The sequence below is a fragment of the Plecotus auritus genome (assembly GCF_963455305.1).
Source record: "Plecotus auritus genome assembly, chromosome: 4".
Taxonomy (NCBI): Eukaryota; Metazoa; Chordata; class Mammalia; order Chiroptera; family Vespertilionidae; genus Plecotus; species Plecotus auritus.
In genome coordinates, this window is record NC_137775.1 from 165330283 (window position 1) to 165352572 (window position 22290).

Genomic DNA, 22290 nt, shown 5'->3' on the forward strand with positions numbered 1-22290 from the left:
ATTCGTAAGTGTGTGGTGGAGACTGGGAGGTAGGTAGAGGCTAGAGACAACTCAGATCAGATTCACATGTTTGCAGACACTTCTGGTGGCAGGTAATCATAGGACATTGTGGGTCGTGTGGTAATGAACAGGATGCTTTGGAAACCATGGGACTTCTTCCTAACCCATCTTGATGTCACAGCAAGGTTCTCGGAGAAAATAGTGTCTAAGCCAGGACCTGAAAAACGAGTAGCCCAGCAAAGAGCAGCAGGGAGAGTTTCTAGAGGATTATTATGGAAGAAGCAAAACTATATCATGAGGTTTTGTAAATTTCGCCACATAAATATGATATCATCTCTTTCTTCACAAAGAGCCTCAAGTGGGTTCATATTTTTTCTAATAAGCATAAAGTAAAACTGCTCAACCATGTACTACCTAATATCTGCACTGGTATGCAGTATACAGACCACATGTTTAAAAAATCGAGTTTGTATACACTCTAGAACAAAAATAACTTGCTAATCAATTGGGGGGAGAGCTTTTTGTATGTATCAAGTTTAAGAATATAAAGAATAAATTATGACTTGAAGGAAAGCAAAAATGCTTTTAATAAACAGATTATTAATATTTACCTTTGTGGTTTTTTTCTTCAGATTTTAGCCTTTATTCTGATAAGGAATATTCCTGGATATGCCCGTTCTGTTTACAGTTCATTTTTTGCTTGGTTTGGAAAAATTTCATTAGAGGTTGGTACATTAATATTTTGCTCTGTCTTACACAGCCAAGTGTTACATATATGCTTATGTGCATATATATATGTATGTATACGTTTATATATGTGTCTATGTGTAAATATGACATGATTTTATTTTTATTTTTTAATTTTCACCCAAGTATATGTTTTTAGTGATTTTTAGAGAGAGGAAGGTAGGGGAGAAACATCATTCGGTTGCCTCCCATACACACCCTGATCGGGAATCAAACTTTCAACCTTTTTGGTGTACTGGAGGATATTCCAACCCAGCCAGGGCAACCTGACAATTTTTTAATCAAAGCTATGTTACTTACGGAATTATAGGGGAGAAATTCAGTACTTTCAAAAGCAGTAACATATTATGTAATTGTTTACAGCTTTATTTAAATGACTAGACTTAGATGATTTTCACAGTGTTCTTTATACTGTCTTGAGCTTTTAAGTACAACCAAGATGCTGAGATCAGGAGAGAAAAAAGTGAAATAGATATAAATGAAATCAGCTGAGGGGATTTAAATTTGTTCATCTCCATTATTAAATATGGTTATAATGCTTATCATAATAAAATGCATCCTTATAATTAGAAATTTTGGGGAAATTTTAAAACTCATTACATTTTGTGTGTAATACCTAATATGAAATTAATTACAAAATCAGTTTAAAGTAGGTTTTGAAATACATTCTGACTATTCTGAGCTGTATTTGAAACAGAATATTTTAAAACAATTTATATTGTGATCATAAGATAAATTTCAGAGCATATGATTTATTTAAAAGATACATTTTTTAGTATAAGATTTATTTAGTTGTCTTTATAATAGGGAAATAAGCCCTGGCCCATATGCTAAGAGGTTAGAGCACCAGCCCCGAGCACTTAAGGGTCGAGAGCTCGATTCCCGGTCAAAGGCATGTAACCTGGGTTGCAGGTTTGATCCCCTGCCCCAGTCAGAATACTTGTGGGAGGCAACCAATCAATTTGTCTCTCTTTCTCACATCTCTCCCTCACCTTCCCTTCCAATCTCTAAAAATCAATATAAAAAATACCCTCCTGTGAGGATTAACTAAAATAAAATAGGGAAATGAATGTCCCTTTTGAGTTCTTGAATAAATGTTCCATTATTTTTTAAGTATCAGATTTCATAGAATTTAAAAATCTTGATCATGAAAGACTTACCAAGTCATTCAGTGGACTAAAGAATATTTATTTTGTATGCCCCTTAATATTTAAAGCATGAGAGTTTTATAAACTTTAACTGAATTAATTTATTATTTAGTGTTTCTGTTAAAATATAGAAATGTCATAGTCTTCATATTTGTTGAAGTAGCTTAAGCATATTTCTACACTGATATTTTGAAGCAATGTGATGAAAGAACCACATTTGTAATCACAATAAAAATAAATAGTGGTATCATCTAATATATATACTCATGGAACTTGAAATACACTTCAGAAACATATGAATATGATCTGAAGCATTTGGCCATACATAGCAAACATGGGGACATCTTAAACACTATGCTATTTCCAATGAAAATGTATACCTACATAAACATTCATAAATATATACATATATGGACACACAAAGGTTTGTAGCTACACACACACACACACACAGACACACACACACACACACGGAGACATTCTTTACTTGAGGTCTGAATACGGGAGTCCAGATATCTGTCAACTGTCTTGCAAAGACAGATGCCATACAAAGAATTTTATAGAGTTAGAAGGTCCCTGTGGTTCGTTTCTTGAGGACTTTGAATCAGTGCTCCCGCAAGTAGGGGTTCTGGAGAGTGGACTCTGCAGTAGGCTTTTCAGAACCAGCAGTGAAACAGAATTGAAAGGTTTTGGAGAAGTCTGCTAATGTAATTATGCTATCAGATGTTTAAATTAGGAAAAACTGTGTTATATTCATGGACCTTCTGTACATATCTAACTTGAAATATTTTTCCTCCTAGCTATTTACTTGCCAATATCACATATGGCTGGCAGCAGACACAAGGGGCATCTTAGTACTCATACCTGGAAACCCCATGCTCAACATCATCGTCAGCACTTTCATATTCGTTTGTGTGGCACATGAAATTTCTCAGATCACTAATGATCTTGCACAGATCATTATTCCTAAAGATAACTCATCTCTATTGAAAAGGTTGGCATGTATAGCTGCATTTTTTTGTGGACTCCTCATCTTATCATCCATTCAAGATAAATCAAGATATTAAGTTGCTAAAATTCTAAAAAACTTAAACTCTTCAATCTAACTGTTGCCTGCTTAGAGGAGAAAATCATCTATCTTGAGATATAATTGTATAGGTAAATAAAAATTTGTGCAGTAAGAGGACAGCTCAGTGATGTCTGTTGAATGTGTGTGGTTGAATATATAGAAAATGTACATATTCGATGTGAAATACTGAAAAAAATTGATGAAGCAGAGTGCATTGTAGAGGATTGCATGTGAAAAGTCTTTTCTACTGGATCTATATTTCCATTTATAAGTGATTTTAAGTTAACATATGAAGGCAGGGAAATAATTGCCTTTCCAGTAAAAAACATAGATAATTTAATTAGCTTAGTGTCACACTGTTTTGTATTCACTAAATTTGTGATAATAAGATTGTCTACACTGATATTCATCGTGGAAATTCCTACTTCATTGAAAACTTTCTCAAGAATGACTACAGTGTTGTTTTCTTGCCATATGTGCAATGAAGTGGAGTGATGAACAGTATGCCTTTAATTTATATGTTCTTGTTCTGTTGCTGTTTCCTGACATGGTTTTTTTTCTAACTGTGATTTTCAGATATACAAGCCTAAATCTTTGTACACTTGGTCTCACAGAGTTATTCTAGGCTCCATTACAGGGTTTTGTCATTGTTGATGCTATTATTTCTTTTTATAAAAAGGCCAAATTTTCTTTCCAACTCAAACATTCACCTGTTTCTTTTCCTTAAACTATATCAGCATAATACTAGTTACCCTGTGGATCCATTTAATATGTTTTCCCCTGACTAATTTTGTATATTATTTCCAATGTTTGGAAAGTTCTTTATAGTTATTTTTTTTCTTATTACTCCCTCCCATTTTTTAAAAATATTTATCAATCTAAACTTGTGCAGTCCAGTAAAGATTCAAGTTGTTACGATTGAGATGGATGCCCTTCAGTAGAATTTTAAGTAAACTGGTGACTTTGGACAATATATGTTTTTTGTTTGGATTGGCTTGGTTTGGTGTTGTTACAGCTGTTTGAGGTATAAGTTTATTTATCTATTGTACAGATTTTATTACGACTTTTAATGTTTGAAAGATTGCACTTGTTTGCTCTTATTATGTGTGGGGTAAAATATATTTTCTGTTCATTGTATATGAAATATGGAGTAATTTAAACAGTAAATAAACGTTCTGTGGATGCTTATTTTTGTATGGCAAAGTATCAATTAAACTGTGTGTTCTTTTTTTAAAAAGCTGGATCCATTAATGATTGATTTAAATGTCTAATTCATTTTCTCAATTTAAATTTGCTTTTTCAAACTCAGTGTAGATCACTGTGATAGTTGAAAAAGGAATAACTTAGTTATCAGAGCTTTGGAGAATAATCTGTTCAGGAAGTTAAGCATTATGATATATTAGTAGTTTTACTTGAAGATTTTAAAAGTTTAATATTTCTTTAGCACTGGATTTATGTGCTAGTGATATCTTCTCATTAATTGAGGACTATTTCTAAGACAGAAATGTGTGTTCTTTTCTTTTCTCTCTTCTTCTGCCCTTACTTAATCTTTGACATTTCCCAGATAGACAATTGTAATGATTCATTGCTCTGCCTCCTAGACTGCAGCCTTATAAGTAGAGAATAGTATAGTTATAAATCAAAAACTTCCAAGTACTTGTGATCACATTATTCTTGCTGGTGTGGCTTGCCAGTGAGTAGAGTGCATTTTAATTTAGCTTGTAAGTTTTGTCACCTGAAAAAGATTCTTCCTGATGAAACAATTGAAGAAGAAAGATGATCAGTTTTTCTGGTTTTGGAAGCACTTTTGTCTCCAACAATGATACCTAAGAGTGGATACGGTTTCTCTCCTTGTTGAACTCAAGCCTAAAACTTAACTGGTAAACCCTCCTTCTTCATCACATGCTCTTATTTAATATCCCCCACTGCTTTATTTTATATATAGTTATATAAAATACTTAAAATATAATGCATTTGTAATTAAAATATGTTCTATTCATTTTCTTTGAGTTTTTATGGATAAGAGATTAATATGGTGGAAGTTGCCACAATGATAACATCTGTATATGGTATATGTTTTCATATTTTTTCTGCTCTGACTCAGATACTAATTAGATGCTTTACTCAGTCATACCATTCTTCAGGAAAAGATGTTTAACAGAATATTTAGATACTAGAGGCCCAGTGCACAGAATTCATGCATGGGGGGCGGTGTGTGTCCCTCAGCCCAGCCTGCACCCTCTCCAACCTGGGACCCCTCGAGGGATGTCCGACTGCCCGTTTAGGCCCGATCCCGGTAGGATTGGGCCTAAACGGGCAGTCGGACATCCCTCTCACAATCCAGGACTGCTTGCTCCCAGCTGCTCACCTGCCTGCCTTCCTGATTGCCCCTAACCGCTTCTGCCTGCCAGCCTGTTTGCCCCTAACTGCCCTTTCCTGCAGGCCTGGGTCCCCCCCCCAACTGCCCTTCCCTGCAGGCCCAGTCGCCCCCAACTTCCCTCCTCTGCCAGCCTGGTTGCCCCAACTGCCCTCCCCTGCAGGCTTGATCGCCCACAACTGCCCTCCCTTGCAGGCCTGGTTCCTCCCAACTGCCTTCCCCTGCTGGCCATCTTGTGTCCACATGGGGGCAGCCATCTTGTGTTTTGGAGTGATGGATAATTTGCATATTACTCTTATTAGATAGGATACTGAAATTGAGATAAAGCCACAGAGGTTCTCTAAACTCAGATTTCCTATAATATAAATCACATTGAGAACTCTACTATTGGCCCTAAAAGGTACTCGCCTGCCTCAAATTTACACCAATCCTTCCTTTGACCAATGGTCGGCAAACTGCGGCTCTGTTGACTAATGAGTTTGCCAACCACTGACCTAGACTCTCGATTCCAATAATTACAGGCTGTTGTTGTTCCTTGTGATTAAGCCCCTATCCTAGTGGTCGGCAAACCCATTAGTCAACAGAGCGGCAAACCACGGCTCGCGAGCCGAATGTGGCTCACAAGCTGCAGTTTGCCGACCACTGCCAAACCTACCCATTTTTATGGATAGGCAACATAGCATTAAAAATCCAGAGCTTCACCTAAAACCATTCACTATACCTACAAACTAGATCCTACTATTTGCTTTAGGTGCTGGTATAAAATAACTTTTATGCCCTACCATTTCGTTGTGAAATAAGTTGACCAGTTAAAACTTTAAAGATAGGAGATTTATTTCCCTCCACAAATAAGCTTAACCATTTTAAATGTTAGCATAGGGGGCTTTTAAGCTTGGTAAAGTTAACTTTAATGATAAGTACATCTATTTGTATTCATGTATTTACTAGATTGTGAACCATTAAGGCTAAATAAAACCATAGGACCTAGGATAGAACCTCTATGTAATAGATACTTAATAAAAGCCAATTTTTCAAAGAATGTGCACTTCCTAGGAAAATGCCACTCCCTTTAGATTGTCCCTCCCCCTTTAGATATGAACTTTCACCAATCTAGAAAACCTTGGGAGAGCCCAGTTGAAATTTTTATGTTGAACAGTATTAAATCGCTAATATGCTACCATTTTTCACCTACACATGATAGAAATTTTGGCAGGCTCAGGTGGCTCAACCTAATAGCTTTTCTTGTTGAAAGAAACACTTGGTTAGTTACCTGCAGGATTGATCTTGACAACTGTTTAAAAATTCTAAATAATAAGTTTGGTAATATTTAGGATGATTTTGAGGATTGGTGAAAACTTTTTAAGATAACTCATATTTGAAAAGCACTTTAAATTTATATTTGCCTTTCATGAAATCTCTTCTAGTGTCATGATATGAATTAGAAATATCATAAAACTTCCTTAAAAGTTACATCCATAAAGTAGTACAAACAAAAGACTATTTTCCAAAATTAGAGTTGGGGATATTATGAGCTATAAAATATATAATAGATTAGTTAGAAATCATTTAAATCTTACATTTTATTTATAAAATATCATTCCAGAGCACAAAAAATGGGATACAATCAACATTTTAAAAAGAAATTTGTGGTTCTTAAGTGTTTCTATCGTATAGGGCAACCTTTTTTTTTTTCCATGCTTCAGAGTAATATATTTAAATTATCTAGTTGTTTTAGCTTTAACTTCACTAATACCTAGTGGTGCTTATTAAGAAGACATTTGAGAGAATTTTCTAGTGAAAATTCCTAAAAATAATCACAAAACTATTAACAAGATTTTAATTGTTAATTCTAGAGCTACCAGAGATGGGATTATTTAACTCTTTTCATCTTCATCGCCAAAATAATAAAGGCAGAACTTAGCTGGGCATCAATGCTCTCCAGGTCTATCACCCATCTCTTTTTAATTTGAATTTCAGCCAGGCCAATCTTGCTGTTCCTCAAATGTCATACTGTTGTTTTTTTTTCCCTTTGCCCCATTTCTTTTCACCTATCTAAATCCAACTTATATTTTTAAGTAGAATTTAAACTCCACCTTCTCTGTGAAACCAATAATTTATAATCCTCTTAAACTATTCTAATGTTAATTACCTGGTCTCACTATTTTGTTGTGTGTTTTTTTGTTTGATTGTTTTCAGTTCCCTCAGTAAGATTGCAACCCCAAGGTCAAGACGATCAGTTAAGAAGTTCTGGCTTTATTTCCCCCATCTTAAAAACAAAATTCCCCTATCTCTTGCTTTTCCAAAGCTGCCGCCTCCTTTATCTTATTCCACATACCTGAAGTGCTCGTCAAGATCAGCAAGCATCCCCACATTGCTAAATCCAATGACCGGTTCTCAGTCCTCAGTCTTCACCCTACTTGACCTGTGAGCAGTATTTGACCCAGTTGATTCACTACCTCCTTTCTCAACCATCCTCCTTCACTGTGCTTTCAGACCACCATTTCCTGTTTTCTCCCTACCTCGGTAGCCATTTCTTCAAGGTCTTATTTCCTGGGTCTTTTTCCCATCTTCGGCCTCTAAACTGCAAATCCCAAAGCTCAGTCTTCAGACCTTCTCCACACTTGCACCTTACATGGTATCACCTAGTCACATGACTTTATGCTGATGACTACCAGATTTATACCTTCAGCCTGAACCCCTTCCCTGAAGTTCAAACTCCAATAACAACCTGCCTAATTTATATCACCATTTGACTATCTAAAAGACAACTCAAATTTAACAAATCTAAACCAAAACTAAGCTTTCTCACTACTGGCCAAAACAAATGAGAACACCCACAATCTCTCCTCCATAAATGGCAATTACATCCTTCACGTTGCTCAAATTTAAGAAATTTGACTCTTTTCTCTCACACCAACATCTTATATTTTAGTAAATCGTGTCAGCTTCAATTTCAAAATATAGCCATAATTCAATAATTCAACCACTTTTACAGCTCCAATGTGATCACCCTGTTCCAAAAGACCAGCAGCTCTTTCCTGCATTATTGTAATAGCTTTATTTGTCTCCATAGTTCTGACAAACTTACACTTTTACTTACATACCTTTTATCATTCATCTTCTCCCCCATTAGAACATAATCTTTCTAAGGACAGGGATTTTTTTTTTCTCTTTTATTCACTATGGTATCCCCAGCTTCTAGAACAATGCCTCGATTATTTGCTGTAATGAATGAATTAATGAATACTGCAAAAAAATGTTGTCAAATACCGACACCATTCAAGGCAGTTTGGCAGCCCTGCAAATGAGAAGGCAATTGGGAAAATACTTTTCCTTTTCCTTAGCCATTTGCACAAGAGGCTAAAGATATGCTTGATTTGGTATTTAGGATGTTAATTTACATAATGTTATTTAGAATTTTTTAACCCACTTATGTAGCCAGGTAAATAGTGGCTCTCAGCAGGTGATGGTCTTTCTCTCTTGATAGTAACTACCAGCAGAGCTGAGCTCCAGCCTGCCAAGTAGAGCGTAAGTCTTCCACTCACTGTGGGTCTTATCATTACTTATTTTCTTGCTCTATTCAAGAAAGTGTCATTGCATTTACACTATTATTTTTCTTATAGTAGAAAACTACTTTTCTTGGACTCATGTCACAATCAAAAGTAGGAAGATAAAAAGATAAACCAAGAAAAACATGTATATTAAAAAGAAAGATTGTACTTTTAGTGGAAATCAAAAACACTCCTGTGTTCAACAGTCAAAGTGTGACTATGTCAAAGAATACTACTTTAAAAAAGACATTGTGAAATAAACACTAAAAACAGTTGCCAGTAAACACACAAATGTATATGTGAGTGCCAGTATATGTAAAATCATATTAATGTATTAAATGAAAGCCTGAAATTTCAATAAGACTTGAATTTAAATAAATTTTTAAAAAAATCATAATGCTGTGAAATTCAGATATATATTTAGTGGAAAAATGAAAAAAACATTTAACAGATGGTAAGTTTTAAAAGCATATCCATTGACTGTAGCAGAAATTACGTGCCAAAAATAAATAATCTTTTGAAAATAGAAGACTAATTGGGGAAACTGTTATCTCCTTTAGTATATGGAGATATGGTTGAGAACTTTAAAAGTATAATTTGTGGGAGCTCAGATATTAATAACTCTAGTTAAATTTATTTGGGCTTTTAGTGAGAATTCTAATGTAACTCAGAAACACACCTATGTCAGGTTCATTATAAGGAAATGGTTTAATGATTGATTGGATTGAGAAAATCTTAAAGTTTGATATAGGCTAATATTAATATTAATGAAGTTAATAACTAATAAATATAACAAAGCACTATTATGATGATTCCTGGACTTATAAAATGAAACTAAAATTAGTGATTTTTCACAAGGAATTCAAGTCTACTCATTTCATTCCCTAGGAATGACTTTATGCTAAAACTTTAAAAATAGAATGCATTCTGGATATAGTCATTGATACAAGCTGAATGTGTTCTATGGCATGTATTACAGACAGATCAATGTTTTGCATGATGATTTAGATGTACCACATGGGAGCCTGCTGTATGGTAGGAGATTAGGTGGCACCATACCTAGAGATTTTTGAAACTATAGAGATTGAATTTTTCACATCATTCAAGAGAAAATGACCTTGTTAGCTTAACTGCAAAGGCTGAAATAAAGAGAGTTGATTTTGATTGAAAATACACCCCATCTTACCAGTTTGAATATTTGTCTGTAAAGACATTCAAAATGACTGAATAAAATATATGACCTAATTTGTTCTTCATTCTTAGGATAATTGTTATTTGGGAAAACTTACTTGGCAAAGTGTATTCTGGTTCATTTTTCTCATGGGAAAAATGGTATCCAGAAAAGAAAGTGATGTCAATTACATTTCAAAATTGTGGGGTTGAAGACTGAATTCTAGAAAAGTTTTTTGGTTTTAATTCTTATAAAAAATTAATAACACTGTTTGTTTTACCTTTTAATATGAATAGTGATAGTAAAAATGAGAGACTCAAGTGGCAGCTATGGAAATGCCATAGATAATAGTACCAGACTCTGAATATGACAAAATTGGAATACCTGAATTCTACATACATGTTAGGAATAGTTGCCTTAAAATATAAAAACTGTTATTCTGGTATTTTATCAAGGTTCAAAAGTAATAATTATGAAGAATTTTGGGGACTACGAAACAAATCAAATACCCCTTGTCTTTAAAGGATTCAAAGATTAAATTGTACTGGACATCTCAATGAAAAATCTGCCATTTTACATCTTAATAAAAAAACTTGTATTGACATTTATTCCAAATTTAAGATAAACCAAGAAGAAAAAAATGTCATAACTAAATTTATTTTCCTTTGTTTTTTATTTTCAATTTAAAATATCTCCAATAGTATAAATGCTTATGTTGTATTAAAGGCTTATGCCATCATACAATAAAAATGAAGTCTGATTCTATATCTGAAACTTTTAAAAATATTTAGCCCTCTTTGTTTTACTTTCTATCTACTCACAGTAAATACTTGATTTTTTACTGTAGGTTTTTTTCATAAGTAGGCCAGTCTGGTTTTTTTTGTTTTGTTTGACAATTTATAGGGTCAAAGTCCTGCTAATAAAAGAAATAGACTCTCCTCTGTGACACTAGATAGGCTGAGTGGCAAGATGTTTTTCCCAGGTAAACCGGGAATTAAATGGTGACATCATCTCTGGTGTGGAGAGAGCAGTAGAAATAAGAACCCACCTTTTCCTCTCCTTGCCTCCTTCCAAGTCATCCCTGCTTCAGGACACTATCACTTGGAAGATAACAGTGATTAAAAAACATTTTGTTGAAGTCTGAGGAGTCTAGTACTTGGTGCACTTTCTCAGAGACTACACAATGTAAAGTGGAGCCCGGTGGGGTGGCTCAGTGATTGAGCGTCAGCCTGTGAACCAGGAGGTCATGGTTTGATTCCCAGTCAGGGCACAGACAGGGGTTGCAGGCTTGATCCCCAGTAGGGGGCGTGCAGGAAGCAGCTGATGGATACTTTTTCATCATGGATGTTTCTATCTTTCCCTCTCCCTTTCTCTCTGAAATCAATAAAAATATATTTTAAAAATAAAAATAAATTTAAAGTGAAAAACTATAAAGAAATAATACCTGGCAAGATTATTCAAGAAAAAATTTAAATAGAGTAATGTAAGGGGTAGGACTTGTCCAATTAGATATTTTACACACTATGAACAGTGTGTATAAGTATCTAATTATAACTGTGGAATAATAGATGCAAAAATATATAGATTAATAGAATAGGAAACAGAAACATTTTAATTAAAAGAAGATATTAAAATAAGGTAATTTGATTTCACATTACTAGAGAAAGGTAGAGATATTCTTTAGTTCTGAGACATTTGCTTAACAATGGAGGCGGGAGCAGTAAATTCCTTTCTTACTCTATATACCAAAAGACATTTAAGATGATTAATGGGTTTAAAGTTGTCAAATACAAAGTAGAAAATGTATGTGACTATCTCCAAATGAGGAAAGACTCATTAGGGATAAAGCAAAAGGTAAAACCAGAACTGCTACATTCCATTGCATAAAAATTTAAAACCAATATGCCAAAAGATATAGAGAAAAAATACAAGCGGAAAAAATTTTTAGCACGAGTATTTGACAAAAATTTAATATGTTGAGTATATATAGAGCTCTTAAGAGTTTAGGAAAAAAACACAAGATACTAATATTTTCCAAATTTAAGTTAGCTTTCGATTAATTCTATACAGAAAGTCACTTCATTCAGATACTTTGATGTTCATTATGAATGCAAATAATTTAACTTGGAAGAACATCAGGAAGTCACCATACTCAGAGCTGAGCTTTCTATGGATGCTTTTCAGGAGTTGGGGGAGGAGATTTTTTAATGGCCCCTATGTTTAGTTATGCCTTCCTTACACATTTTCCAGACTAATATTAATTAACACTCAGTTACACTGAGCAGAAATTTGGAAACTAAATGGCCCATCTGTCTGTGTAAGTGTGCATATTCATTTTTTTTTTTATTCCTAGAGAGAATCTTGGCTGAGCTCTAGAGTATTCCCTCAGAAACTACTGATTATTGGACTCTTAAACTTCTCCCAAAAGATGTCCCTCATATACTGGTTCAATGTCCTATCAAGACCACTTTTTTTCTAAGTCAGTGGTCGGCAAACTCATTAGTCAACAGAGCGGCAAACTGCGGCTCGCGAGCCGCATGTGGCTCGCCAGCCACCGTTTGCCGACCACTGTCCTAGGTCCCTGGAATACTGAACTCCAGGTGTAGGTTATTCAGTATTGAACTCCAAGCTACCTCATGTCTATCAGCTATGGGTTTGGCTGTAGCAAACGGTATTTATAAAGGAACATTAAGGATTTTCTGTTTGCTTTTTATCATTTCCTCAGATCCTTTAAAATGTACCCTGTAATTAAGCCAGGCTAACACCTAGCAAAGTCCATCTGTACGTTTATCTTCATTATATAATCCTAGAATTTCTCTTTGGTTTGAAGCCATTGGTCAGCATTGAGGGCACTCTACAAAGCAGTTTTATGAAATTCGTCATTGTGTCAACTCTAAGAATGTTGATTACATTGCACAATGGCCTCTTTATATGACTCTCAAGGACAATGTCATGTTGGACTTTGTATCGGCATATTTGTCTTTCTCCTGCACAGTTCATTTGCTACTATCTTATGGACACTGAGCTGGCTTTTCATGTTTGCTGATAAAAAGCTACAACTAAAGTTGTGCTCCATCCCAGAGAACAGGCACTTTGGTCTGCATTATTTACTCATTCTTGGCCCCTTTTTCCATTTCATTTCCTTCAGATGATGTTATCTGGCTATATTTTGACCAGCTCACTACCTGTGAGCTGTCTTACATCCGTTTTTTGGAACAAGGCCGTGTGGTGGTCCTAAGTGTTTTTTCAGACCACACCAGTCAGGATGAGCAATAGAGGCCTACCCTGGGTAGCTCATAGCTGCCCGAAGAGCAACTGTTCACAGTTCACCACAATTCATAAAAACGAGGCTGTGAGTTCTCCTGCTCCCACCGCGTTATCTTCTTTCTCCTCAGCCAATGCTCTTCCCTAGAAACAATGCTTTTGTTTCTAAGATTTCCAACCATTCTAGCGGTATCTGTTGATTCCTTCCCTAACAGTCAATTTTGTTTCCATTTTGGAGCTTACTGCTCTGAGGATCAGATGCCAGGCCACAGCCTCAAGATGTTGGTACACATTTGCCCTGAGGACAGGGCGGTGACCTCTTCTGTGGATACTTGCTTCTTACTGCCACATCATCGGCTATTGCTCTGAGAGCAGCTGGCCTGGTCAAGTGGCTTCCTTTTGGACCGTGAATCAGATGTGCACTCCGCACTAGAATGTGGTGGCAATGCCCATTGTTCCTGGAGGGTTCAGGAAAATTCCTGTTTCTTGTGGCTCCAGTGTTCCTAGCCCTTCAGAAGAGTGAAAGCTGCCCCCAACCTACCCCTACACACGGAAGCAGGAGGCTCTGACTGTGAATTTCCAGTCTGTGGCCTGGGGCAGGGCAGTGAGCCTGGGCAGAGAAGAGAGTGGCAAGATGGAACTTGCAGGAGCTTTGAGGAGACCGCTCAAGATAGGTTACACTACTTCCCTCCTTGCCCCCTTTTGCATATGCCCTAAGAGAAGGCAATGTTAAAGAGGCCCCTTCAATGCAAAGGCCAGAAAAGGCCTCTCTGAGCAGATAATACAGGGTGGGGCAAAAGTAGGTTTACAGTTGTTAACAGAGAAAATAATACAATAATTAATAAATAAGGATACAAGAATAAACTGTCATGTATTCACAACTATAAACCTACTCTTGCTCCACCTTATATTTTTGTTTTTTAATCTTTATTGTTGAAAGTGTTACATATGTCCCCTCTCTCCTCCCCCCTTGCACCCCTTCTAGCCTGTCGTTACCTCCTACCCCAGGCCTTCACCACCCTATTGCCTATGTCCAGGGGTTATGCATAGATGCATACAAGTTCTTTGGTTGATCTCTTCCCACCCCCACCTTCCCACTGCTATTCAATAGTCTGTTCCATTTTCTATATCTCTGGATCTATTTTGTTCATCAGTTTATTTTACCCCACCCTATATATTTTAAGAAAATTGTTCACAAAGCAAAAGCACCATAAACAAAGCAAAGACAGACTGAAAAAAAAAAAAACTATTTGCCTATCTCATATCATAGAAAAAGGGCTAATCTCCCAAACACTTAAAGAATTCCTCTAACTTGGTAAGAAAAGGGCCACCCATGGGCAAATGGGCAAGCAGTATAGGTAAACTCTTCACAAAAATAAAAATATTAATTCCTGTAAGTATATGGCAAAAAGCGAACGCCTGACACATGTTGTGTTTGTGGGGCCGCAGGACACAAGCATGGGCGCATTGCTGGGTGAAAGTAGAAATTGCTGGGGTCCCTTAAGGAGGGTGATCTTATTGTAAATATCAAAATTAAAACGCACATACCCTATGGCCCAGTAGTCCCACATCTGGGAACTTACACAAATACTGATATTGGTAGAAAAATGACATAAATAAGGCTATTCACTGTAGTAATATTAGTAATAGTAACTGGTTGGAACTCATTAATTCCTTATTAATGAGGAAATGATGGATCAATACGGAAACTAATAAGAGAATGGGGCATTGATGATGTGGCCCTCATGCCATGTAACACTATGCTATGGTAACAAAGAACACGAAAATGACTCATCAAAAGGGAAAGATCTCTGAGGAATATTGCTAAGTTTGTTAAAAAGTACAAAAACCCGGATAGCATGGTGTATTTTAGGTTGAGAGGGGGATTGAGAACACACATTGTTATTTCTTTGTATTGTGAAAGGGAACTTTGGAAGAACACATAAAAACTAGTGAAAGTGGCTACATGTAGTGGGGGAGCAGTAATCATGACAATTAGGCTGAGGAGGGGCAGTGGAGGAAAATAAAACTTTCGTTATCTTCCTTTAAGCTCTTTCTGTATCTTTGGGTTTTAAGTCATCTAAACATATTCCCTACTCAAAGATAAGTGCACAAAAAGAAATAATGAAGGAAGATGACCTTGAAGGAGGGCGCCACAGGACACGGCCTGGCGCCAGCGTACATTCCTATTTCTGCTATCGCCACATCTCTCCCCTGGTATTTTAAAGATGACCAGAATGTTGAGAGAGAGGCTTACCAGCCCTCTGGTGTCTCCTTTCGATCTCCCCTTATAACTCCACTGGTATTTTCGAGGCTAGTACCTTGCCAAAAATGAAGTGTACACATGCTTCATGCGGGAAGTGATGGGCAATTTTCATTTTTGTTCCCATACTATGCCTGTCCCTTTTGCACGTCCCATCTCCGATAATATTAGCCCCGAGGGAAGAAGGAAAGATAACGTCTGGAAGGGTAGAAGCGAGGTCTAAAAGGTCCACATCAGCAGAAAAGAAATAAAACCTGGATGACGGCAGCGTGTTCGAAACGAGAAAAATAAATCATCACAGTAAATGATCACAAACAAAATAACACAAAATAGGATGGAAGTCGTAACCCTAAATATTATAGTTGGCAGACACACGTGAAAGTGTAAAACCGCGGTGGTGAGGTGTGGAGTTCAGCTAGCTATTCTCTTTGGTTGACTGAATGTGCAAATTTAAACATTAACTGACAGAGAGGGAAACGTTTTCTTGGCAGAGTGGAAACCAGAAACCCAGGCTGCTGCCTGCCAGGCCGGGAGGAGCCACGGGGCGGGAGAGACCTGGCCAAGGAGCTCCGTAGAAAACACTTGGAATGTGCTCTTAATCATAGACAGATGGAACATTGATGGCCCAGATTTCTCCTCCATGTAGCACAGACTCCATCATTTTATTCCAAAAAGTGTTTAAGGAAGGTGTAACCAAAAACCCACTGTGGCATGTTACAACAAGAAAAAAGGAAAAAAACTCATCAAGTTCCCACAGAATGACCAGCTTTGAGCACTGTTGCTTCCTAAAGTGCCCTCCAAGTTAAACTATTTACATAAGAGCCCAAAGTAATGGAATTGAAGCTATGTTCCATATGGAATCATAAATTACAAACTGACCATAAGTCGGAGAAAACCTTGGCCTTTTTAAATAAATATAAATAAAATTATGAGATTTTTATTTAAGACTATTAAAAGTAGGTTTATTTTTAATTTTTTTTTAATTCGCCTGTTAACTTATGGCATTTCTCTTAATCAAGAGAAATATCTTTTAATAAATGAGTATTATAATTGTATACATTTTGCTTCCTTGTTTCAATATCTGTTTAAGCTCTTTCTGTATCAGAGATTAGATAAAAATTAGATTGTATTTTCCCTCCTTTCCTTGCTTAAAACTCTTTTTATTTTATTATCAATTCTCATAAAACTTTATTGCCAGTTTGCTGGGTTTCATATATATATATATATATATATATATATATATATATATATATATATATATACACACACACACACACACATATATATATATTTCAGAGAGGAAAGGAAACATCAATACAGAAACATCAATAATGAGAGAGAATCATCGATCGACTGGCTGCCTCCTGCACACCTACTGGGGATCGTGCCCGCAACCCCGGGCATGTGCCCTGACCGGGACTCCAACCGTGACCTCCTGGTTCATAGGTCAACACTCAACCACTGACCCACACTGGCCAGGCAATTTCTGGGTTTCTTTATCATCATTGAGTACAAACATTTCTCTCATTATCCTTTGTGGTGGCTAGGGAGGTGTGCTGCTCAGATCTCCTTTCAAAAACCTCACTGTGAGGACCCACACGTAAAAAGGGACCCCATTTGGAAAGGGGTAAGTGATCCTGGGAGGGGCTGTGTTTACACATTTGCCGATGGGGAGAGTGTATGTGGAACTGAGCTAATCCACTGGGCTCTACTCAGAACTCCCTTGTCCTATAGTCACTGCTAAGGACAAGGGATTACCAAGAGCTCAGACCCTTCCGGAAGGAGAATTCGGATCAGAACTCCAGATGAGCCTGCATAGCTAAGGGCAAAAAGAATTCAGTCAGTTAGCAATGGAACTAACTGCAGCGAGAGGGACTGTGGTCTGTCCTATGAACCTCTCTTTTTAAGATTCACTTTCAGAAAGAGTGGCCCATGGAAATCAGGTGGGACAAATTCCCTGAAAACATGTGGAGGGGGGTTTGTGTCCAACACCAGGGGTGCATGTGATGGCTGTGGAGAAGCCCCGTTCACGTGGCCCTTCAAGAGAACCCGACGTACAGAAGGAAACAGCAGACATGCTCCAGGTCCTGCACTTTGCATCGACCTCCTTGCTCGGCTGGGCTGCTCCCAGCCAACAGAGAGCATGCTGGGTGTCCACACACCAAGCTAGTCTCTGATGCAGGACGCCCCAGAGAGTAATCTTTGTTCTGGGCTCCGCAGCAGGCGGGCTGCACCTCTCTGTTTCATGCACCCCAAAGCTCCTCTTACCCACATTCCCACCTTTCTGCTCTCCTTTCATAGATGCATTGTGGTTGGAGGGAAAGATGGCAATCAAAATGACTAAGGAATTTTGAGCTTGAACATTTTTACCTAAAAGATTATAATCAGTCAAAACAGAAGACAAGTGGCAACTGGGGAAAGTATTTGTAAAATGAGACAAAGGGTTATCATCCTTGCTATACAAAGAACACTTACAGATTACCAAGAAAAAGACAAGCTTTAAGTTACGTATTGATAAAGAAAAAAATCAGCATTTTATTAAGAGAAAGACTGAAAATGACTAATTATGGCTTCATTCTCCTATTGACTCAACCACCAAAACATTATTTTCCCTCAAAGAATTCGTTGGCTATGTATGAGGGTTTCCCAGAGCTTAGATACAGGGTGGGCACAAGTAGAGTATGTGAAACACAGAGTTTATTCTTGTATTATTTATGGATTACTGTATTATTTTCCATATGAACAACTATAAACCTACTGTTGTCCAACCCTGTACTACTTTTTCATTATACATACCTATGATATAGTTTAATTTTTATATTAGGCACAGTAAGATATTAACAACAATAACTAAGAATATAATAGAACAATTGTAACAATGTACTGTATGTAATAGAAGTTATATGAATGTGGTCTCTCTCTCTCAAAATAGCTTATTATACTGAACTCACCTTCTCACTTAAAAGAAGCACTTTATAGCTCTTCTTTGGCATATCTGAATTGCCAATATCACTACCCTGGTGCTTTGGAGCCATTATTAAGGATTACTTGACACAAGCACTGTGATACCACCAAGTCAATCTAATAACCCGGATGGCTACTAAGTGACTAGCAGACAAGTATTGCATACAGCGTGGATTCCCTAGACAAAGGGATGACTCACATCCCAGGCCGGATGAAGAAGGATGATACAAGGTTTCATTATGATTCTCAGAATGGCGTGCATTTAAAAAAACATGTGAATTGTTTATTTCTGAAATTGTCCATTTAATATTTTCAGACCATGATTGACCTTGGGTAGCTGAAACTACAGAAAGTGAAAGCGCAGATAGGAGGAACTACTGTACCATGTCGTAAACATCAATGTAGGGGACTACATGGCAAGGAACTGAGGTTGTCCTCAACCTATAGCCACCAAGACAACAAGCACTTCAGTACTACAACCACGAGGGAGTGAATTCTTCCACCAATCCGTGAGCTTGGAAGAGCATCCCAAGTCTCAAGTAAGACCATAGCCCCAGACCAACACCTTGATTCCATCCTGGTGAGACCCTGAGCAGAGGACTCACCAAATCCATACCCAGACTCCAGGCACATGGAATCTGTAAGATAATTCATTTGTACTGGTATTGTTCTAAGCTGCTAAATTTGTGAAAATTTCTGTACAGCAATTGAAAACAAATCAATGACTGTGATGTGTCCCCTAAGCCTTCATTTTTTAAGAAAGCATCCATTGCATTTATCAAGTCCCTGTCCCACCATTCTGTGCTGGGTTCCGGGAGTGGGGCATATTACTCACAGTTTTAGTATACATCTCCATATCAAGAGGAGTCACATCCCAGGAGAACCATCTGCGCCTGACATAGACCATAAAATTCTGTACTTTGTAAGCTGTTGCCATGTTTGGATGTGAATTTGGAGTCCTGAAAAGGCGTTAGTGTGTTTTGCCTGTGGAAGGAACATAAATAATCAGGGCTCGTGTGCAGACTATGGTAGATTGATTGCATCAGTGGTCTCCGTGAATAGCCACCACATATTCACAGTCAACCCTGTAATCTTATATTCTTCTGCTGCTCAGATTTAGGGCTCAGCCAGTTTTGACCAATGGGATATTAGCAAATGCATCACAAAGAGTGGCTTGAAAGATGAGGTGCATTTCCTGCTAATCCTTTGTATGATTGAGTTACTCTTGTCTGTGTTTCTGCCATGCTATGAGATCATCTCCTTGCCAGTCCAATTAAATGCGATAAATTGGGAAGAACGCAATTTATCTACCATCCTAGCTGAAGCCATCCTAGAGGGGCCAGTAGTCAGCCAACTCCAGGACATATGAGGAAATCCAACTTAGACTTGAAGAAACTTCCCATCAAACCTAGCCTAAATAGTTGACCCACAGTGACCTAAAATAAAATGCTTATTGCTTTTTGGAGTGGTTTGTTACCCAGCAGAATTGTAGCAGTAAATGACACATCAAAAAATAATATACATAGCATAACCTAGTTAAAGGCTACATCTCCTGTCCCATTTTTTATTTTTAGGCCCTTGGCATTTCTCACAAAGTAGACTTTGCAGGCTTGTGAGTCACTCTGATGCAGAGTTGGTGGACATGATAGATCAGAACTCTTTTAAGAAAGACCTTAAGCTTCTAATCCATGATTACCATCTATCAAAATGTGGCATTAGTGTACATTGCTGTGTATCGCTAGGAATTCCATGGACAGTCAATAAAGAATTCTTCTGTCTAAATGACTCTGACTACCTGGCTTGGCCTAGGACCATATGATCTCAAATTCAAATCCCCGAACACATTGAGGGAGCGATTTTAAGTATTCATTTCAATTTTTCAATAATGTTCTCACATGAGGAGTCACCACAGATACATTAGGCCATTCCCCCTACTATTTACTTTTGAAATGTGTTTGCTCTCCTTTAGGTTTGTCTAAGATAGCCCCTTGTTACACATTCACCTAAAACAAGACCCCTGGACTCCATTATCTTTAAACGTGACAGAACCTTTGAACACTTTGCACAGATATAGATATTACCCACCATTTGTATACATACCTAGTTAACATTTTACTAAGACTATCTGTTGTAGCCAATTACATTTGTCTCAGAGACTTACCACAAACTTATATACACAAACATTTGGCAGATGGCATTGACATTTCTGAGATGGCCCAGCTACCTTGCTCTTTACTCTAGTGAGAATTGGCCTTTTAACCAGAAAAAAAAAAATGTTCAAAATGAAACTCTTGATTTTGTCCTTGGTAATTATTCTTTACTCAGCCTTCTCAAGCTCAGTAAATGCATCAAAAATACACCCAGGAACTAAGGCCATACTCTGGAAGTCAGCTTTTTTCCTCTTTCCCCACATTTCTACTATATCAGCAAATCCTATCAATTCTATGTACAAAACGGTTCTCAAAAACAAACACTTCTACCCATTTTTTATCCTCCATTCTACTCCTGGATAGTTCCTTTTCCTTCCTCTGCATTAACTTTTTGCCCTTTTAGCCATTCTTTATATTTTAGTTAGGGTGCTATTTCTAAGAACTTTTCTTTTCAGATAATTTTATTTTGAGCTAATTTCAGAGTTATAAAAAGTTACTGGTTTTTTTCCCCCATGTAATTGCTAAAATATATTGATAACGTAGGATCTCAGAGAGGTATTTGCACACCGATGCTCACTACACCATTATTTACAATAGCCAAGAGGTGGGAGCAACACGAATGCACAACAGCAGATGAATGGTAAAGAATGTGTGATATTGATATGCAATGAAATATTAGCCACCTTAAAAAAGATGGAACTTCTGTCACGTGCTTCAGTATAGATGAACCTCAAGGACATTACCCTAAGTGAAATAAAACCAGACAAATACTACATGATCTCACTTATATTTGGAATCTTAAAAAGTTGAACTTATAAAAGCACAGAGTAGAATGGTGGTTGCCAAGGGGAACAATGTAAGGAGAGATTTTGAGACTATGTAAATATCCTACTATACTATAGACATAGAAGGTGTGTGTATACATATATACATCTATATATTTTCTATCTCTGTCCATTGGGAGTCTAGTGCCCAGATCTTGGTTTCCACATAATTATATATTTACCAGAGGCCCGTTGCACGATGTTCGTGCAAGAATAGGCCCCTGGCTTCACTTCCAGCCACCCGGGATCCAGCAAGTCCCCACTTTCGCTGGGAGCCGGCAAGTCCCCGCTCCCGGGCCGCCCAGAGCTGGCATGTCCCCGCTCCTACTGGGAGCTGGCAAGTCCCCACTCCCCGGGCACCTGGGAGCCGGCAAGTCCCCACTCCCAGGCCGCCCGGAGCCAGCAAGTTCTCACTTCCGTCTGGAGTACCACTCCAGTAGCTCCCTCCGCACCCCCCCCCCTCATAGCAGGCTTCACACGGCTCTGCGCCTGCATATGCAAATTAACCTCCATCTTTGTTGGGTTAATTTGCATACTCACTCTGATTGGCTGTGGGTGTAGCGGAGTGATGGTTAATTTGCATGTTTCTCTTTTATTAGGTAAGATGGTTCTGTTGTTAAACAGGTATTTCTATGGTGCTTGCAAAAATCATGATTTTATAGTTCCATCATATCTTCCACATTATTGGGCATCCTGCTATAAGAAAGCGTTCATTCATTCATATCAGTATAGATTCAAGGACTCTTATATACACTAGAGGCC

General features: G+C 37.4%; 2 protein-coding genes across 8 annotated transcripts in view; one reads left to right on the forward strand and one right to left on the reverse strand.

The window, feature by feature from the left end:
- CASD1 (CAS1 domain containing 1) overlaps positions 1-4152 on the forward strand; it is a 45483-nt gene extending 41331 nt beyond the window's left edge. The window contains exons 17-18 of the mRNA XM_080666752.1: positions 633-725; positions 2696-4152. Of these exons, the coding sequence (XP_080522878.1) occupies positions 633-725; positions 2696-2962 (360 nt within the window). The 3' untranslated portion in view covers positions 2963-4152. The remainder of the gene's footprint in view (positions 1-632; positions 726-2695) is intronic.
- Positions 1-22290, reverse strand: part of SGCE (sarcoglycan epsilon) — a 205178-nt gene that overhangs the window by 102546 nt on the left and 80342 nt on the right. For 2 of the 7 annotated variants that reach the window (XM_080666760.1, XM_080666758.1), the window contains one exon: positions 18104-19538. In XM_080666760.1, coding sequence (XP_080522886.1) covers positions 19525-19538 — 14 coding nt within the window. In that variant the 3' untranslated portion in view covers positions 18104-19524. Of the gene's footprint in view, positions 1-18091; positions 19539-22290 lie in introns of those variants that run through there. The other 5 variants (XM_080666764.1, XM_080666753.1, XM_080666761.1 and 2 more) reach the window with 4 other exon arrangements.